This window comes from Trachurus japonicus, chromosome 24, assembly GCF_045865225.1.
Source record: "Trachurus japonicus isolate A0001 chromosome 24, Traja_1.0".
NCBI lineage: Eukaryota > Metazoa > Chordata > Actinopteri > Carangiformes > Carangidae > Trachurus > Trachurus japonicus.
Window position 1 is genome coordinate 27,574,516 of NC_140930.1, and position 15,116 is coordinate 27,589,631.

Below are 15,116 nucleotides of genomic sequence, written 5' to 3' on the forward strand. Positions count from 1 at the left end.
ACCAATAAAACCCCTGCTGTCCTTACATCACCTCACCCTGGCAGCAGGGTGACTTTCCATTCATTCAACATTTATTCACACATGGGGCTGCTTGGCCACATTCCCCGTCTACATCATTGCTCCAAAGCGGATAATTTGTATTAGTATAATATGGAAACGATTTTTAAAAAAGAGTCAGGTCTGGACAGATTAAAGAACAAAAACAAAATCAGATACATCCAGACTCAGAGGAGGGTTGGGCAAATAGATATGCTGCTCGACGTGAAAAAGGTCAGTCTTAAATTACATCAGAATCTCTCTCCCACCCTGGAGTCATGGGTTTGTGTTGTTCAACCTGTTTCCCCCAGGTGCAGAGGGGAGACGGGGACACACCACTGCTTCCACCCCACACTGATAAGGAATCAGATGACTTCTGGGCATGTTAGCTTCTCTCCATGTGAGTATAGGTCAATGTTAAATCACATCAGAGGCACTTAATGTAATTGAGTGAGGGATTAATGTGTTCTAGTTTGGTTCCTCACTTGCAGATGGGCAGTAAATGGGAGCCACAGTGCCTCAATGTTCCCTCTCTGAACCAATAGGTGATGAGAGCTGTGCGGAGTCTGACCTCAGACAGTGAGAACAATGAATTTAAAGTTGTGAGATGTTCATTACACCAAACCAAACATTTGACAATATCCATGTCTGGTATTTTTTTGTGTCTCTATTACCATTAAACTTTACACAGTCTCTATATAGGCATGGGCAAACTAAGGCCCGGGGGCCTGCATATGCAGTCTGTTGGTATTTTTCATCCGGCCTGTCAAATATTGGTACAAAATTGTCCAAATTATACCACCAACTATGATGCACCAGCAAAAAGCAGTGACCAACAACACTGCTTCCATTGAAACTGAATGTAATTTGAATGTAAGATTTATTTTACTTTGAGCCAATAATGGCTTTCACATGTAATTTAGTTAGTTCGCACAAACACTCTCCATCCATCTGATACTGGCCTGGCCTGGCTGTGAAATTGAGCCAAAAAGTTTGCCCACCCCTGCTCTATATTGTAGTATATTGCCAACAGTGGAGTCCACCATAGCCACACATGATGATTGACAATCCCACGTATATCTGTAATTATTAAGATCTTTGTACGAGTTGTTTTCCTGTTGTTATAACATTAGCATTAGCAGCAGTGTTGAGACGTTGCGGTGGGACTTCTTCAGGGAAGACTGGACGCTACAGTGACTCGGTATCGGGAAATGACAATAAGGGCTAGCTGGATAGCATGCTAACTTCAGTAAAGACGAAAATAAGTGATGGAAATAGAAGCAAAATGAGAGTTGCTTTTCGCTAATGTTAATGCTAATGGTGGCAACAACAAAACGTTCAAATAGCAATAGAGAAACAAAGCTATGCAACAGACCAGCAGGGTTTTTATGATAGCATTGTCAAAGTGAAGTGAGGTCATTATAATTTTACCTCCTCTATTCATATAAAATGTTTAGTTGGATATAAACTTTGCCACAGTTGTAGGCTCATTCAGAAAACTTTGCAGGTACAGTGATCCCTGTGGATATCCCAATACAATACACCTCTTTTGGTTTGAACTCTGATTTCAAGCTCCTCATTGTGTTTGTTTTTTTCACAGTTCTGAGGCTATAACTTTTCTTATGGCTGAAAAGGACCAGCAATAAAACATGGCATGTACATCCAGAACATTGCACCAGTACAGGAAGCCATAACTACAAACACTGCACATTGAAAAAACATAAATCTTGTGCATATAACAACTGTCTGAGCCCTATTCAGGCATGAGTGAAAGATGGCACAGTGCAGAGATTTGTGGGTCTGCTGGGCTGTGTAATGCCACGTTGATTATTTTCCAAAGGCTGGGAAAATAAAACTGTCAGACTGCATAAATCATAATTAATTGTAATTAATGGAACCAGTTTTGCTCTAATCATCACATAAATCGTGCAGCCCATTTCTGGAAGGAAAAAAAAACGTCACCGCTCAAACTTAGTAATTGATGGCTTCTCTGAATACATTTGGGGCTTTCAATCATATGTGTTAATGGGATGCATTACTCTGGAAGAGATTAAAATAGGGAAACTCTACTACAAGCAAACTATAACAATTACACAACCGATCAACTTCCCACTATGTTGTGAAAGTTGGAATTAAGCAGCTCTAAATTTGACTGCGAAAAGTAAACGGAAAAAACACTGCATCTTACTTTTGAATATGTAGCGCCAACAACACTGTTTACTTCATAGGAAATACAAAAGACACATACCAGTTACACACTATATGAAATTTATTCCATTGGTAGTAATATACAAGAATTATAAAGCTTGTTTGCTTTATCTTACAGGTTAAGTTTATATCACTGTACATATTCTGCCGTCAAACCTGGGCTCAAACTGTGTTCACAAATACACCAGGGGCTTAAATAAAAACACAGCTGACAAAACTCAATGGGGGAAATGTGGGGGACAAATGACACGAAAGAAAATATGAACATTTCCTGCTGAGTTTCTGTTGTGTCTGTATACATGTATATATATATAAAAAAAACTAAAAATCTACACACTCCCTTGGCCCAGCAATCACCATCCACACCTAAAATGACATTTCAGATGCAGAAGCAGATCCCACACATGGCTATTGATTTAGCTCCACTTGCCTTTTATTAAACATATTCATTCATGTAATAATTAGCAAGAATGCTCAATATGTTCTTAACAGAGCTGGGTAAACAACAACTGAGGGGAAAAGGAAAGACAAAAAAGCATCTTTCACTATCTTTCTCACTGAAAGAAAACAAAAAATTGACATAATTCCTGATAGAGACTTGAGTATATTAAAACCCCTCTTGAATGCAGAGAGAGCATTGACTATTTCCTCATCCTCTATCATGCCATCGACTGTCCTGAGTGGACGCTGTGGCCGTGTGTTCTCACTCCTTCCTGCGTTTCTTGTCGTGGTAATCGTCCTTTGAGCGGCTGCTGGTGGAGGGCCTCTTGGAGCCGCCGTGCTGCTTGGCCTCCTCCAAGAACTTGTCCAGACCGAAGGGATCCTCCTCAAACTGGACAGGTCCGTCCCGCCTCTGGCCGTGGTCGGCACCTGAGAACTCTTTCCCTGGAGCAAACCTGCTGTTGGACAGAAAGAAAAAAGTATGAACATGCTGCAAATGTTTTCTCTCATAAAATCATTACTGCGCTTGTTGTGGATTTGTTGCATTTGTTTTTGCCATCTTCAAAGCAGCAAGGAGGGAGGATGACTAAAACTACATACTAATTGCTAGCTGGTCGCTGCTGCTTCAGTGGATGTATAAACACAGACTGAAATCAAAATATCAGGGTTTTCTATGGGACATATGTTTTTATGTTGTAGGAAAAATGCTAAAGTCCAAGATTTTGTCTTCGATGTTTTTGCACAACGGTGTGGCACCCTGCAGCCGGCCAAACATTCCTCGAGGACAATGACAAGCTGGTGACTAAACATATGGGACAGGCTATGCTCGACTAGTAGAGTGTGGCACTGCTGCCCCAAGGACAAGGTCTCCTGCTGGGACATCATGTGCATGCTCGTCCCGTGCCTCAAAATAAAGCTTGAATGACCTCGAAATGTTTCAGGCTTTTTATCGTTATTTTCGAAAATCATATTTCATAAAGTCGTAAGCTCAGCAGTCCTGCTCACAGCCGGACATGTACAAAATAACCGTTTTCGAAACATGGGGGCTGTGATCCATTGTGAGTTATGAAACAATTTCAGGAAATACTTAGTCATACTCCAGAAAAAAAATCAACTCCCCTCAGTTTTTGAAATGAACCTTTCCCCCCTGAGAGAAGAGCCACGTCGTTAAGCTAATGTCCTGTGATTATCACCATTAAAAACATAGCCAGCTAAGCTAACACGTTGATTAATGCCATTAAGTTTAAGTGGTTTCTGAACAATGTTTTCCCTCATTAATATTTATACCAATGCAACAAGGTGCTTCAACTCTATTATGTAGGGACAACTTTTTCTGGCATCTTTATTATACATCATTACTCTTAACTGATTAAATTAGTATGTTGTCTATACTTATTAATTAATAAACAGGGTTTATTTTGCACTAGCACTAGATGCTGAAGCACACTTCTTAAGGTTCACGTCATGTTTAACACATGAATGTGTAAATAAGCAGCTCAATGCTCATTTATTTGATATTCAGATATCCCTGAATGTGATTATGTTTGTGATGTAGAGGTATCTATGGCACACGTGATTTTATCTTTACCAAACAAAAATTATAAATGAGCCTCCTCCTTTCTGTTTTGTGTTGCTTCCTTGTCTGTCTCCTTACCGACCGAGAAATTGCGATTTTTTTTTTTCAAATGGTACACGTGTAATGGTAATAGGATATATAGCAAAATCAAAGTACTTGTTGTGCATGAGTGAATCCAGGTCGTCTGAGTAGGCGTCCTTGTCTATGGTCTTGCTGGGTCTGTAGATGTTTGAAGCCATGTCTCTGCCGCTGCGGAACGGCTGGTCGTACACGTTGTATGTCTCATCTTCACCACCAGCGAAACCGCTGTCCATACCCTGGAAAGACAGAGAAATGAGGAGAATGGGAGAAAAAATTATACCAGAGCACAACAGTGGAAGTACTTTCCCTAAGTGTCCAAGAAAAAAGCTGACAGGTGGATTATGAGGCGTCCAAACTAGGGAACCATTTTTGTGAAAAGTTTCCTTGTGCTGTGGAGCTGGGAATTGAGCCTTGTTCACATTTGTATTTTTGCCCCAATCAACACAGATCATCTGAGCTGATGTAAGGGGCCGTGTCCACCAAACGCACTTATTGCACCCACAGTACTTTCTATACAGAAAAAAAAAACACTCTCAGCTGTGACCGTTTTTGTCGCCATGCTCAGAGCACTGAGAGTTGAAATCTTTTCAACTTTTAGAAGAGTGCAGCACTCGTCAATGCCACTTTCCCCACACTGACCAATCAAAATCAAGATGGTGCGGGATATACTGTATGTATACCGACAACAACACAACCGGAGACATGGCTCGGTTTTTATATTGCACCCACACTCGTTTTGAAGGTAGGCCGATCTCAGAGTCCATGTTGAAAGCTGCGGCTAATGCTATTGTATATTACGCTTCGTTGTAGTGTTTACATAAGGCAGGAACACAGAAGTGTCCGAGGACTCGTTATGTAACCTAGCAACAGCAGCATTCTGATGAGAGAGAGAGAGAGCTCTACAAGTAAGCAAGAGCATTGTCAGTGGTGTAGGTGTGTGTTCTCACCTTGCTCTGATTAAAGAGTCTCTGGTCGTACTGGGCCTCACTGGAGGATCGAGGGTTGGGCATGCCCAGAGCGATGAGCTCGCTGATGTCCCTCTCCTGGTCTCTCTGCAGCTTGGACCTGGAATAAAGGAAAGTCTGAGTTTAAGCAACGATTCATTGAACAATTAACAGGAAAATCAATTAGATGAAAATGAGAAATTAACTGCTATGAACTTTTTTTTACAAAATTGTTCTATTAGGCTATATATGTGTTTTTCAAAGTGTCAGGAAAAATAATAATACTAGTCTAAAAGTTCTGAGTATGCCTGCAGGTTGTTGCTGAAGTTTTTATTCAGTTCTTGGTGACTTTTATATCTCAACTGTCCCTCAGCAAACAGCCATCTCAAAGTTAAGTGAAGGGTAATTCTACGATAACAAGGTTTCTGCCTTCTGACAGCTGGAACTGTGATTGTAATGAGCTCTCCTCTGAATTTCACTTCCTCCTCTCCTCCAGGGAACCACGACTCCATCTATCGCCAAGCCGACGGTGTGCACACAGACTTGACACGCCAACACACACACACACAGATCACGCAGCTCACATGCACATGTCTTTGGATCATTGGAGACAAGGACTGCTGCCTGAGTACTCTGCTGGAACCTGCTGCATTTGTTCAGTATTACTGCTGGCCCCATGAATGATTCAGCAGTGAGGAGTACATCTGTACCTGCATGCATGTGTGTGTGTGAGTGTGTGTGTGTGTGTGTGTGTGTGTGTGTGTGTGTGTGTAAAGGAGGGGTGGGCGAGTTCACATGCGGTATGTTTAAAGTGCGTGTCCAGCACCTCTTATCAGGAGCAGCCCTGGAAATGTTCCTGTCGTGCTGTCTCTCTTTCCTTCTGTCATGGCGGATCTCGTCACGCTCCCTGGCCTCGCCGTCCTCGCCACCTGCCGCGTGAAGCACAAAAAGGAAATTTTTTTTTAAAGAAAAGAAAGCAAACCACACGAGGACCGGAGTGGGAGATAGATGATGTAAAATGGTGCAGTGGAAGTGCAGAGGTGACAGGAAACACGGGGATGTAAAGGGAGAAAGTCAGGGAGAGAAATGAGAAAACGGGGTGAGAGGAAGTGGAGGCTGGTTGTAGATAAAGTTACAATAGATGGTGTAGAAATGGAAGAAAGTGAGGAGGCGGTGGATACACAGCAGGAGGGAGAGAATAAAGTAAACTCTCAAGACAAAACAATGGCAATGTGATAAAAAATGTTAGAATCTCATACAAAAATGTCTGTTCAGCTTTTGTTTGTTTGTTTTCACTCAATGTGATGTTACCACACTAAAATACTGGACCCTCCAACAGCTTGTACGAAAACAGGACATGCAACACTGAGTTTTCTCCTCCTAAAATATGTGTGAATTATCAGTGGGGAAGCGGAGACATCATTTCACAGCTTACTGGTGCTGTCAACACTAACAGGGTGAAAAATGTTGTCATCACTTATGCCACTCATGTTCCAGATTTGGAACTGGCAACAGACTCTCTTGCTTGCTCAGAGGACCACACACCCACAGATGCCAGACAACCTGACAACATAGTCATGCATGATGGAAAACTTCTGACAAACTAACTTTTTTTTCTTTAAAGGGAACTATGTAAGTCCGGTGACTTTTCCGCTGTTTTGTTTATGCTCCTCTCACCCATGTGCATTTGTTTAAAAAGAAGCAGGCGAAAAATCAATAAATGGAGTGGTGGAAAACGTTACATAACATATACGATGTTGCGGCGTGTACGTTTGTGCAGTTTTAACCATCACAAGCAAAAGATTACGGGTTACGGAGCACATTTGTGTCGTGGTGTGCAGAGACAGGAGCTGGGACATCGGGGCGGAGACCGAGTGACGCTGGTTTTCAGCCAACATGTAGTTGTAGTTATCACAACTATCACAATTACTCTGGAGCTTTTTAATTAAGGTAAAATGTAGCATAGCCACAGGAGAAATCCTGCTTAGTTCCTCTTTAACCTCAGGACTCACCTTTGTCCCCATGACTCTTGATCCCTGCTCTGCGGTCTCGAGCCATCTGGGCCAGCTCCCTCAGTTTCTCCTCCTTCTTCTCTTTTTCCTTCTGCGCCATCTTCTTCTCTACCTGAGCTCTCATCTCCACAGCCTCTCTGGCCTAAAAACACAACAAAAAGCATTTCAATGTGTTATCTACATATTGGTAAAAGCGGTGACATTTTTTCTTTTGGAGTAACACTGAAATTATAAATTGCTGTTCAAGATCAGTCACATTGATGGTGTGGTACCTTTCTATCAGCGATGTACAGCGCCTCGGCCAGCTTGGCAAAGTTTTCATTGATGTGAACTGTTTGCAGCCCCCTGCCATCGGCAGCCAGACGCTTGTCGAGAGGAATGGTGTAGCCCTGAACAAAATTAAACACAACAGAACGACATTAGTAGAGAAGTGAAAGACTAGCACAACTGAAATAACACTGACAAGATCTGAGTCCATGAAAAAAATATACATCCAAAACAAAAAAGAATGGATGTGTCCATATGAACCACTCACAAAAACCACTTTGACATTTAGAGATTGAAAGTGTTCCAGATCTTTCTGTGTCATCATGTTACCTTTGCGTTTTTCCAGTTGGAGATACATGGAGGAATCTTCCACTCCTGCTGCTCCTTGACTGTCATCTACAAAATAAAGGATGTGACAAACATATTGTCTTTTAGACAGTGCAAGCAACTTCAATTTTAAAGTATCAATATAGCATGAGAAACAGAAATGTGTGTTATGTAAGTGTACCTTTCTGCTTGGAGAATGCATGACGGGGGCAGGGGGAGAGGGGGGTCCGCGAGGAATCTTCTTGTTGATCCTAAAAAACACAATAATACATCCAGTTGCATAATCAATTAATCTGTAACAAGAGGTGGTTATGATCATTAATCAATGATCAGGCATCATTTGAAAAATCTGAAAAATAACACCTTTTAGTTGTCACATTTCTTCATGTAACATGTATTCTTTTTACAGAACAATCTTTGTATAGCAGTTAACTTCAGACATTAAGATATACCCAACTAAATGTGTGGAATTCTGAAACAGAGATTTCTTTTGGCCATCACTTGATGCTTAGTATAGATGGGCAAGTTACAACAAAGCATAATCACAAATGGACACTATTCACATGGCAAAAAATACAATGGTGTTATCTGCTCAACATGGTGAATTTAAGAGTAATTCTACTAATCTATCAGACTGGTCTTTGAACATGATGACATGAGCAGAGATAGGTCCTATCCACACGAAAATGTTTTATTGATAAACATAGATTTTTTCATCCAGTTTGGGGGGTCCGTACACATGCAAACATATTGAAAACGGCTTAAAACTGAGATTTTTAAAAACTCCGGACACAGTGAATATTTTTTTAAAACGCTGAATTTATTTTGACATGTGGACAAGATAAACGGATATTTACATATTTGTCACGTTGCGCACCGCAGCTATTTGTTACGTTATTATAGTAACCTAATTTACTAAGACACACACCGCTAGTGAAGCTACAGTCTATGGACGTAACAACAGTAACAACAACAACAACAACGGCTCAGACACTGCGGCTGAATCTGGTTAATAAATCACTGATTTACTCTGACACGACTCAAATACACGGGGGGACAAGTGTTTATGTGTGGCAGCGCTACAGCACCACACGCCCTACACGTATGGAAAGCCGTTTTAGTCATAATGAAATAAATTAATAAATGCATAAATAAATAAATATAGCCATGAAATGAGTCCCGAATTAAATAAATAGGATGATAAATAGATATAAATGAAATATAAATACATATATTTTTATTTTAAAAACAACATTTTTATTTTTCCAGGAGACTTTTATTTTCTAACGCCTCATTTATTTATTTCCAGATACTTTTATTTCCTAATGTCACATTTATTTATTTCTGGTTACTTTTATTTCATAACGTCACATTTATTTATTTCTGGGGACTTTTATTTCATAGCATCACATTTATTTATTTCCGGCGACTTTTATTTCATAACGTCACATTTATTTCTCTCCTCTTTTATTTCATGCTGCAATATTCAAATGAGGGGGCGGGGTTATCTGGACCCTTTCAGAGTAAAACATCACATGCGGAAGTGCTGTTGTTGTTAATTGTTGACGGCTACTCAGCAACTTGATCAATAACTTGGGGAGGAGAATAGTGTTTTAAACATATTTCGTTTTTTCTAGTTTCTGTTGTTACACATCTCTCTGCCTTATGTGTTAATATAATACATCCATGCTTAAGTGTGCTGCGTAGCTAACCAGCTAGCTATGTCCCTGCCACAGCAACTGGGTAAAGAGCAGACGGCAGTGTGTCTCGAACACAAAGTGGAGAGGCAGGGATATTGTGGAGCAGGCTAGCACAACCTGCACCCACCTCCCAAAGAAAACATATAATGAACTGCAATGAAAATATTTAAGTCGTTACCGGGTGTAGCTACGTAAACAGAAACAGTCTCTTTGGGTGTGTTCGAAACCGCATACTACATACTGCATACTGTCCATACTCCATACTACATACTCATCAATCAGACAGTATGCAGAGCGTTTACACTGCAGCATACTACATGATAACCCATAATGCATTGCGCTCCTACCCGAGCCAAAATCAACAGGCTAAAGCTGATTTCATTTTAGCTCTAAATTCTTTAAATATATCACTTTATCAACATTTCAAACGTTTTTAGGCGAGAAAGTAGCCGTTTAGATCAGCAGTGTGTCGTTAATTGTCTAAATACCAGCTGTTTACAATTTTGTTCGGACGATTTCGGCGCTACTAAAGCTAGCCGTCGTGAGCAACGCACTTCCGGTTACTTTCACAAAATAAAACACCCGTTGCCCTTTACTATATAGAAAACCCCAACGATAGAATTTGTGCTTTTATTTTGAAAACAGGAAGTGAACCTACCCTCGATGTAGCTAGCTTGGAACCGCAGTTTTGACCGCTCTCGTCCCGTTAACGGCATTTAACCGTTCAATATGCCTTACCGGAGAGTCTTGCCAGCTCTGAGATCGGCCTGGTTCATTGTAAAACATTTATTTATTGATGTAAATGTGGTGTTTTCTGTGCGTACAGACCCCAAGGCATTGCTGCTCTTCTGTCTAACCACAAACAAACTTGTGCTAGATTTCATCAATGAGACCAACATTTAGAACCCCAATGTGCGGTTAGTTTATCCAAACGACGGCTGTTTTAAGTTTGCCCCGATGTTTTATCCCATAAAAAGAGTTTAATCAGCCGGTGGTAAACCTCTAAGCCATCGGGTAAGTTAATTAGCGGTCGTTTTCTCCACCTGGGCGAGGACCGTATAGCCGGCGGAGCACGTCAGGAGCCGGGCTGCTGCCTCTATGATGTCGCGGTCGCTGCTCGGACCTGGAGCTTCACTTCTCCGAAAAACATCGGGGCAAACTTAAAACAGCCGTCGTTTGGATACGCATCGCTATCGGCGGCAATGATGACAGCTACTGCGGTCCGACGGCAAATTCACGTAAGCTACTGCTTCTCTGGGAAAGAGCAGAGCAGACACGTAAACGTACTACTTGTTCTTCTCAACCAGAGTGCCCGTAGGCTACTAACACATAGCTCAGTGGACAGGGAAGTGGATTGTTCACAACAACAGCACTTCCATACACTAGATCCAGCGCAAAATAAGGTGAATAGGCCGTCGTGTGATGTTTTACTCTGAAAGGGTCCAGATAACCCCGCCCCCTCATTTGAATATTGCAGCATGAAATAAAAGAGGAGAGAAATAAATGTGACGTTATGAAATAAAAGTCGCCGGAAATAAATAAATGTGATGCTATGAAATAAAAGTCCCCAGAAATAAATAAATGTGACGTTATGAAATAAAAGTAACCAGAAATAAATAAATGTGACATTAGGAAATAAAAGTATCTGGAAATAAATAAATGAGGCGTTAGAAAATAAAAGTCTCCTGGAAAAATAAAAATGTTGTTTTTAAAATAAAAATATATGTATTTATATTTCATTTATATCTATTTATCATCCTATTTATTTAATTCGGGACTCATTTCATGGCTATATTTATTTATTTATGCATTTATTAATTTATTTCATTATGACTAAAACGGCTTTCCATATACACGGGCCTGGAGGATGTACTACAGTGTTTTGGGTTGTTTTCAGTGGATCTGCGTGGACGCAGATATTTCTTGAAATGATGCCGTGTTTACGGAGATTTTTTTCAAAACGAACAAGAAAAAGATTGTTTTTGCGGAAGCTGTGTTTTCGTGTGGATAGGGCCATAGAGACTTCAGGGTTCACTTACTTGAAACGTGGGGGTTCCATGGGGTCTTTCTGCATCTCCACCATACGGATGACCCTCTGTTTGGCCCCTGAGTTAAAAGCTACTCCCTGCTGGGATGGGGTGTATCTTAAAGAGAGAGAAAGAAAAAAGTGTCACCACATATAAACCTTTAAATCATCAACATTAACAAATGAAGGTGATTTAGACAATTATCTAAATTTATAAATGACCATTAATATGTAAACTCATAGACTTGCAACATTCCTGCTCCATTACATTTTCTGCTTTAATATTGTGCTCAAATTGTTGTTATTCTCACACATACCTGATGTACTGTGCAGGAGCCTGTTTGTCTGCAGCTCTTACAGGCATAGCAGCAGCAATCTTCTGGGACACCTGCTTATCCAAAGCAGCCCGCGTCTTCTCTGTAAGCTACAACAGACACACAACAAGGTAACAGTGTTTAATGTAAACTAATAGTCCAATACATTTTTAGGTTAAGTTTTCAGAAATTACTCGTACATCTTCAGATTAGAGTTGTGGTCAAGACAACTCTGCAGAGGATAAGAACATCACAGAGTGAATGATCTTGAGAGAAATCTACATCTACCTTGGACTTACAGCATCAGCACAGAAAAGCAGAGTTTTTCCCACACAATACAACATACAATTCAAAATGTCTTACGTCTTTTACAGCCTCCTCGTCTGGCTTCTGTAGTTCCGGTGTATCTTGATTTAGAACTTCCTTTGGAAGAAGGTCTGTGTACTTACTGAAGACCACCTGCAACAATGGAACATAAGAAATGCTTAGAACTGCAACTGGCCAATAACAGGCTTTTTCTGTGATTAAATAAAAAATATAATAGAATATAATATACATAATATCAACCATGGTAATAAATGACAGTGTAGATGATGTTACTGTGAATGTAGAATGTGTAACAAGCTGTGTTTTGTCAGAACAAGAAAATGGAAGATGTTACATGGTGTGTGCTACAACTTAGAAACACAGGTACAGGTGGCTTTCATTTATTAGTTTTTAAGTTACATCTGACTACTTTGCAAGTGTGTGTTGATTGGGCAGATCAGTCAGTCATTGTATACCTTATCTTTGCCCTGTCCTTGTCTGGCGATGGCATCATATTTGATTTTTCCCTCTGCATCCACCTGCACTGCCAATGCATTGGATGTCTTCTTCTTCCTGCCCATCTCCAGAGGAAACTGGGCCACGTGGATCTCTGGGAAAGCTCCTCCATCTCCAAAGTCCTGCAGAAACACAGAGTATGCAGCCAACATGAAAAGATGTACTTGGTGTTGACAAGTCTGGTTATCGTTTGGCAACGACTGCACTCTGTTGCTCTGTTTGTTATATATATATATATATATATATATATATATATATATATATATTACGACACTCCATGACTACTCAGAGGCAATTTCAGAGTCTTCAATAGAACATCAGGAACAAAATCTCCCCTAAATACCACCAACAAGCTACAAACATAGTCTCATACAATTGTCTTGTCTTAAAAACATCATAGAATCTCACTCCACTATTTGGGCTGTATTTACACAGTTTACAGTTATCTATTTATGTCCAATATTTCAATTTTTGTGTACAAACTGCACCTTACTCCTGTACTCCAATGCTCCCCCCTCCATCTATGCAATAGTTTATTTATACCTTACAACTACGAACACTGTCTGTGAGTATATACTTTTTATTCTGTTCTTGTAAATAACTGTATATAGCCTACCCTTGAAATAATTTGGCACATATAACTGTACTGAATCATGTCTCTCTCAGTTTGTTTTGTACTGTTATATATTTGCATATGTTTCTACTTGTTTCACCTTGTATGCTCCAATGCTACTGTAACAATCAAACTTCCCATGTGTTGATCAATAAACTTCTTGTGTCTTACCGCAAGTGAACGCGGCACCCAGCCTTTTCTGTGTCCGTATGGAGGGGGCTCTCTGTGAGACGCGACCAGAGCGGTGGAGTAAGACTTCTGGGCCCGCAGCCTCTCCTCTGCCTCCAGCTGGTCCTGGGACAGCTGGGTCGGCGCCGGTAAGAAGCTGCAAACAGAGTAAAATAAGTGAATAAGCGGCATTGTTACGTGTAGTTAGCGCTGCTGCTACAGGGGCCTAGCTAGCGTTAGCCGTGAGTGGCGTCCATAGAGAGGAGCTTTGAGGATTACTCTGGGATGTTGAGATCCGTGGCTACATGGTAATAACACGCTGAAGGGTCCATACGAAGCCCAGGGAAAACATCGCGATTATAAAGTTAATAAAGTGGTGTTATGGGAACGGCTGTTCGTTGCTAAGCTAACTAGCTAAAGTTATTCGTTCATCTTACGACACACACTTCCAGCTAGCGAGCTAACTAGCATTAGCCGATGCCATGAGCTGTATTCAGAACAGACAAACAAACGACGGAGAATAAATATCAAACGTCGGAGATTAATATGAAACCTGAACTGAACGACACAACCCTCGCAACGAAAGCAACATACGATCACAATTTTATGAATTAAAAACTCAAAAAGCCTTGTCGCCGCACTCACCTCGTTAGAGACATTTTCCCCTTTCTTCCTTAGCGAAAAACTGCGCATGCGCAATGCAAGCATGGGACGGAACAGAATAGAAAGGAATAGAATGTGCTTTAATGTTTTTGTTGTAGGCCTAACATTATTGTGCTGTTTACTATATTTGTTACTCTTTTTTGTCATTTTCTTTAATCAAACAATTGACAGTGTAACTCCACTGAGAATACAATATAAAAGAATGTGCTTTTAATGTTTTTGTTTTCTAAATGTGCTACGATAGGCTATTTGTTACTCTTTAGCTATGTTATTTTCTTTAATCAAAAAATTGGCAGTGTAATCGACCACCATCGAGAATAGAATAGAATAGAATGTACTTTTAATATTTATGTAGCCTACCGTATTGTGCTGTTTATGATATTTGTTGTTCTTTATGTTATTTTTAATCAAAATAGAATAGAATACAATAGAATAGAATGTGCTTTTAATGTTTGTTTCCTAAATCAGTGTAGTTGTTGTGCTGTTTACGATATTTGTTCTGTACCCTATATTATTTTCTTTAATCAAACGATTGACAGTGTAACACCATATAGAATAGAATAGAATTTTCATAAATAAAAACCCATAAAAATGCTACCTACTTGAATGAAAACTGCAATCATCAGGGGGAGTAGAGATATGGCTTTAAAGTTAGATTGAACAAAGCAGGTTTGGAGTTCTCTGCAAAGTGGTTTCATCCAAAAGGATAAATCTCATTGAAGACTCTGAAATTGCCTCTGAGTAGTCATGGAGTGTCGTAATATATAACAAACAGAGCAACAGAGCGCAGTCAGAGAGTAACTCACAGCTACAAATCTTTGCTTAGACATTCGCGCTCTGTAAATATTATTGCATAAATCCATTCACAAGTAAATTCAAGTTGACTTGCGGATCTCTTACACACATATCCATTTGAAC

The 15,116-nt window shown here is 40.2% G+C and overlaps 1 protein-coding gene and 1 long non-coding RNA gene across 2 annotated transcripts; one reads left to right on the forward strand and one right to left on the reverse strand.

Moving 5' to 3' along the window:
- Positions 1–2,287: 2,287 nt before the first annotated feature.
- Positions 2,288–14,224, reverse strand: snw1 (SNW domain containing 1). Its single transcript, XM_085770086.1, has 14 exons — positions 14,181–14,224; positions 13,539–13,692; positions 12,715–12,876; positions 12,296–12,391; positions 11,936–12,042; positions 11,632–11,736; positions 8,074–8,143; positions 7,896–7,961; positions 7,571–7,687; positions 7,299–7,440; positions 6,113–6,215; positions 5,290–5,407; positions 4,418–4,578; positions 2,288–3,143 (listed from the first exon to the last, which is right to left on the reverse strand). The coding sequence occupies exons 1-14, from the start codon at positions 14,192–14,194 to the stop codon at positions 2,948–2,950; spliced, it is 1,611 nt and encodes a 536-aa protein (XP_085626212.1). The 5' UTR covers positions 14,195–14,224; the 3' UTR covers positions 2,288–2,947.
- Positions 5,893–6,244, forward strand: LOC146962130 (uncharacterized). The gene is made up of 2 exons (XR_015035157.1): positions 5,893–6,032; positions 6,063–6,244. It is a non-coding gene; the product is annotated as an uncharacterized LOC146962130 (long non-coding RNA).
- Positions 14,225–15,116: the final 892 nt, after the last annotated feature.